Here is a 6,000-nt window from a genome sequence, read left to right as displayed (position 1 = left end):
ACAAAACTCTACATATATATTTTATATATAAAAACATATTTCTTGGCCAGGTGCGGTGGCTCAAGCCTGTAATCCCAGCACTTTGGGAGGCCGAGACAGGCGGATCACGAGGTCAGGAGATCGAGATCATCCTGGCTAACACGGTGAAACCGTCTCTACTAAAAAATACAAAAAAACTAGCCGGGCGAGGTGGCGGGCGCCTGTAGTTCCAGCTACTCGGGAGGCTGAGGCGGGAGAATGGTGTAAACCCGGGAGGCGGAGCTTGCAGTGAGCTGAGATCCGGCCACTGCACTCCAGCCTGGGTGACAGAGCGAGACTCCGTCTCGAAAACAAACAAACAAACAAACAAAAAAACATATTTCTTCCCAAACCCTCCCTACTCTCCACAGTTTTAAGTCACCCCTTCAGAAAACTGTTTTTTTTTTTCTAAAACAAAAAAAGCAACATGAGCATATGTGTCCATTTCAGTGGAAACAGCCACGAAGACCTTTCATCTCTTCCAAGCACCACCTGGTGTAGCTGCTGCTGCCGGGCTGAGGTGGGGCTGGGGTTACGTCTGCTCTTCGATCCTGTGATTCATGGGGGATCCATTTTCGTCGTCTTTGGTGTCCGACACTTCGCTGAGTCCCAGAGAAGGAATATCTTCCTCATATGGTAGGCAAATATTACCTTTTTCCTTGTTTTCACAGTAAACACATTCCTTAAAAGAAAAAAAAAGTGAAATCAGTCACAAACTTGAGATCTGGGTTGTTACAAAAGTCATTCAACCTGGCCGGGCGCGGTGGCTGATGCCTGTAATTCCAGCCCTTTGGGAGTCCGAGGCGGGTAGATCACGAAGTCAGGAGATAGAGACCATCCTGGCTAACACGGTAAAACCCGGACTCTACTAATAATACAAAAAATTAGCTGGGCGTGGTGGCGGGCGCCTGTAGTCCCAGCTACTCGGGAGGCTGAGGCAGGAGAATGGCGTGAACCCGGGACACAGACCTTGCAGTGAGCGGAGATCGCGCCACTGCACTCCAGCCTGAAGTGAGACTGTCTCAAAAAAAAAAAAAAAAAAGTCATTCAAACCGAGTAAGGGGCAAGTGACCAGGTGTCAGCCAGGAGGCGGCGGCAGCAAAGGCCAAAATCCCTGCCCCAGGAGCTGGCACTTTAGTAGCAGAGAGGGACAATGACTAAGAAGGGCTCCAGAGGCATAGAGTATACGGAGGACATCTGTGATTTTCAACTGGACATTCACAGCAGGCCACAGAAAAGGTGACACAATGGTTTTGAAACGCATCCACACTCTCTTTGCCACTTCTCCCTCAAAAGGTGGGGCCTAATTCCTTTCTCCTTAACCCTTGGCTGGACTTAGGCATTTGCCTCTAATAGAGTATCTGACTTCCGATTCTAGGTACTAAAGGCACCTTGGCTTCCTCTTTTTCTCTCTGGGGAAGTCGCCTGCCACACTGTGACCAGGCAGCCCTACGGACAGGTCCTCACGGCAAGAAGCTGAGGCCTCTGCCAAGAGCCAGCAGCGCATGACAGGCCTGCAAGTGAGGCTCCTGGAAGCTGGTCCTCCAGTTGGCAGGTGACAGAAGCCCCCACCAGTATCTTACCATCAACATCAGCAACGACCCTGAGCTAGAAGTACCCAGCAAGCCACTCTCAAATTCCTGACCCAAAGAGACCATGCAAGAGAATACACGCTTGTTGTCGAAGTCACTAAGTGTTGGGCCATCTGCCATGCAGCAAGAGATTACTAATGCAGCAGTGTGTGGAAAACAGACTCTAAGGCAGCCAGGGTGAGCCACAGGTCTCCGAGGAAAAAGGATTCCAAGCAAAGGGCTGGGTACATGCAAAGATCCTGTGGCAGGGGCCTGCCAGGGCAGTCCGGGAAACAGCCAAGGGGCCAGTATGGCTGGAGAAGAGGGAAGGAGAGGAGAAATGGGAGATGAGGTAGATGTGGATGGGCGGTCAGATGTCTATGACTTTGCAACCATTTATTCTGATTGAGGTGGCACAGTGCCGGCAGGGATCTGAACTGTGGGGGACAGATTCCGACTGAGGTGACATGGGGAGCAGTGAGTGCAGCTTCGAGGCCACTGTGACATGCAGGGCTCATGCCATGGAAGCATCCTCATGGCTTGGACCTGTGTGGTGATGCTGAAGGCACTAAGTGATGGGCTTCTATCTACCTGCAAGGCTGAACCCAGACAATTTGCCAACCAGCTGGCTGGGGCCTGAGAGTAGAGCCTGGGATGCCTCCAGGGCTTGCAGGGTGCAGGCCGGGGGAAAAGAGGTACAGACACTGAGCCCGAGGGTGCAGAGAAGAGGAAGAGCCTGTGGGGAGGCCAAGAGGTCAGAGGGTCAGCCTGAAGAGCACAGGGCCTGGAGGCCAAGGGCAGCAAGAGCTCCCTGGAGAGAGCCGCTCACTGCTGCCAATGGTCCCTGGGACAAGGACTGTGAAAGGGACACTGTGTTTGGCTGCTGGAGAACTTGAGACCTTGACAAGAGCAGCTTCCATGGTGTGTGTGGGGGAGGGGTTGGCAGAGAGCAGGAGAGTGGGTGGGGCTGGTGTGCCCATGGGGCCGCTGGAAGGACATGTGCCTGGAGAGCATGCCAGCAGGAACTTGATTTTTCCACCACTATTTAACACTCTCCATGGACACTGAGGGTTTGTGATAGGAGAGGTTTTTTTGTAAAATCGAAAACAGAATTGAAAGAAAGAAAACACCGATTTCAGCAAGTGACTGAGATTAGATTTTTCAACCTTTTTGGAAACAATGTTGAAAAGCCACTGGAAGAAAGTTCTCTGAAGCAGACCTAGTATTGTTGTGCCTTATAAAAATAAACCTCTAATCTTAGAAGTTTTTTGTTTTTTTTTTGAGACAGAGTCTCGCTCTGTCACCCAGGCTGGAGTGCAGTGGCGCGATCTCAGCTCACTGCAAGCTCCGCTTCCCGGGTTTACGCCATTCTCCTGCCTCAGCCTCCCGAGTAGCTGGGACCACAGGTACGCATCACCACGCCCGGCTAATTTTTTGTATTTTTTTTTTTTAAGTAGACACGGGGTTTCACCATGTTAGCCAGGATGGTCTCGATCTCCTGACCTCGTGATCCACCCACCTGGGCCTCCTAAAGTGCTGGGATAACAGGCTTGAGCCACTGTGCCTGGCCTAATTTTAGAAGTTTTAAATTGACAGAAAAGTTGCAAAGATAGTACAGAGAATCCCCATTACAGAGCCTCTTAGGGCCGTATCAGAACTCGAGTCCCATGCGCTTACTGCCACGTCGATGGCTGCGGGCAGGCCGCCTGTCTGCACCCACTGGTGGACCTCGCGCAGCTCCTGCTTCTGACTCTCCGTGAACCTGGGCTGGAGCTTCTGCAGGAGCCTCAGCTTCTCTCTGTCCTCCTTCAAAACTGCTTCTACATTGCTTCGCGAGATATTGAGAAATTGGTAAGCTTTCAAACGTCTTAAGGGTGTCTGTTTTTATTCTTTCAGTATAAATAATGTAGTTTTAGATGATTTTGTTTAATGCAAATTTCCTTTTCTTTAAAAAAAAGTGACCATTTAAGGTAACTTAATCTCCCTAGTAAAGAATCTGTAGTTTTTCTATGAAAATGATGATTCTGGTCAAGATTTAATTTTACTCTATTTTACAATAGGCCTGGGAATTGGGTATCTGCAGGTGTAACCTTGTCCCCTGGGGCTTGGTTCCACAACAGGCATGGTTCATCTGGGAGATTCTTGCCAGCAGGACAGCCTTCCCCTGTCACTGGCCAGTGCTGGTCTGGACTACAGCTACCCTGGAGATGGAGCCTCCATATCCACTAGCTGACCAGAGGACTTAGGGGTTTGATAGGGTTTGGCTCTGAGTCCCCACTCAAATCTCGTGTGGAACTGTAATACTCATGTGTTGAGGGAGGGACCTGGTGAGGGGGCTGGACCATGAGGGTGGTTCTCCCATGCTGTCCTGCTGACAGTGAGTTGTAATGCGATCTGATGGGTTTATAAGTATTTGGCAGTTCCTCCTTCACCTGTGCTCTTTTCCTGCAGCTTTGTGAAGAAGGCGCTTGCTTCTCCTCCCTTCCATGACTGTAAGTTTCCTGAGGCTTCCCTGGCCCTGCAGGACTGTGAGTTAACTAAACCTCTTTCCTTTATAAATTACCCAATCTCAGGTATTTCTTTACAGCAGTGTGGAAACGGACTTACACAGGGTTTGTTTTTCCTTCCTTTCTTTCCTCCCAGTGTCTCCTGCCAAGCAGGTGCTCCGCAAGGAAAGGACCACATGCAGTTCCCTACGGCAGCCTGATGTGGACACAGAGCCCCCGGGTCACTGCAGAGCAGCCAGCTCCCTGAGCTGGTCACCTACCTTGACACTTGGTTCCTTCAACTCTAAGTCAGACAGACAGACACATCCCATTTACCTCACAGGGTTACTGGGCAACAAAGCAAGAGATGCTGGCACTTGCTTTGTAAAAGTTGGGCGTGGCACTGTGAAGGAGGCACCAGGAGCCTGTCTTCCTCAAAGGCCATAGGGTGTGAATCCACAGGGCCCTGGCTTACCCTGGCCACACTGCAGGGCCATGGCCATCCTGTACTAGCCTGGCAGAATTGTCCAGAGGGAAGCCTGCTTCTCTGCTGCACTCAACTAAATCTCAGTCTTTCAGAGGGGTGTCCTGCCCCATCTGAATGACCTTGACCTTGCTGTTTCTGGGAACTCCTGAATCCCATCCCTCCCCAGGTGCCTAGGAAAGAGCTGGGTGGTTACCGGGAAGGCAGCTGGTACGTCATCATGACGCTGCTGTCCGCATCTGCCATCAGCAGCCAGATGGGATCCTGCAGGACGCACTTAATGAAATGCTCACTTTCTTCCATACCAGTGTTCATTTTTGCTTTGTGATTATTCTCTGAGGAGTCAACGCTTCCAAAATATTTGCTGGTATGACTTGTGTCACTACTGCCTTTAAAAACAAAAAACGAGGTGCATCAAAACCTTGACATATGAAATTAAACCTTGCATAATGTGCTTCCTCAAAGTCAGAATGATTTGAGAGAGCCCAGCCCCTTCTTAGGTATTGGGTATCTGTGCCGGTACATGCTCCCCTTCTCCTCCCACTTCCTGAATGCTCTGGGTAATTAGGAAACAGGATCTCCGCTAGTGCCAGGCAGGCGATTCTTTCCTGTGAAGCCCTGAGCAGCTCAGATGGAGCTGTGTGTTAGAAGCCTTGACCTTCTCTCCCAAGCTCTCACCATCTCCACTCATGTGGACCACAGCGCACTGCAGTTTCCCACAAGGGGAGGCAGCTGGCCTGGAGCGCTCCCTAGCCAGCCTCACCTGTGCAGCAGGCCTGCGGAGGGGGGCGAGGTGAAAGCTCACCCCAGAGAAGTAGGGGAGCTTCAATTTTGTGGGGTGTGTGTGCATTTCTGGTGACTGAGATTCCAGATCACATGTGAAAGATCCCAACAGGTAGAGGCTTGCAGGTGTTCCACACCCTCAGTTCACACAAGTGGAACTAACACAGGAAGGCAAACCACTATCTGGGAAGTCAGAGGGATGGTCCAACAAGGAGCCAGGGTGAGGCCTGCAGGCACTGAAATCAGAAGCAAATAGGGAGGATGTGGAATTCTGACTAGCTAGGGCTGGCCATGCTGAACAGGGTGTGTGTGTCTGTGTGGGTGTCTGCATGGGCTGACAGCTGCTTGGGGAGTGCCGGTGATCCCTATCCTGAGCACAGAGGCTGGCCTGCGATTCTGGAGCAGTGCATCCTGTGGGAACCTCCCAAATGCCTAACACCCCGCCAGGGCCAACATACCTGCCCGACTTGGGGAGGTGTCGCAGCCCAGTGAGCCAGAGCCCAGTGACTCCGAAGCAGCAGAGCCTGAGGCTGAGCAGAGGTCCTCATTCAGCAGGAGATTTAGGAGGCCGCTTGACGTGGAAAGGGCGTCACTATTCTGCGTGTCTGAGGGTTCGTCACGCTTTAGGGACAGGAATAGGCGCTCAGTCAGGACACAG

The 6,000-nt window shown here is 51.4% G+C and overlaps 1 protein-coding gene across 1 annotated transcript in view; it reads right to left on the bottom strand.

The window, feature by feature from the left end:
- Positions 1-248: 248 nt before the first annotated feature.
- The window catches only part of PER2 (period circadian regulator 2), a 46,445-nt gene continuing 40,693 nt past the window's right edge, over positions 249-6,000 (bottom strand). The window contains exons 20-23 of the mRNA XM_033229674.1: positions 5,801-5,963; positions 4,756-4,948; positions 3,267-3,417; positions 249-700 (exon numbers count right to left, since the gene is read on the bottom strand). Of these exons, the coding sequence (XP_033085565.1) occupies positions 551-700; positions 3,267-3,417; positions 4,756-4,948; positions 5,801-5,963 (657 nt within the window). The 3' untranslated portion in view covers positions 249-550. The remainder of the gene's footprint in view (positions 701-3,266; positions 3,418-4,755; positions 4,949-5,800; positions 5,964-6,000) is intronic.

The sequence above is a fragment of the Trachypithecus francoisi genome, unplaced genomic scaffold, assembly GCF_009764315.1.
Source record: "Trachypithecus francoisi isolate TF-2019V2 unplaced genomic scaffold, Tfra_2.0 Lachesis_group13, whole genome shotgun sequence".
NCBI classification, from domain to species: domain Eukaryota; kingdom Metazoa; phylum Chordata; class Mammalia; order Primates; family Cercopithecidae; genus Trachypithecus; species Trachypithecus francoisi.
This window is presented reverse-complemented; position numbering and strand designations above follow the sequence as displayed.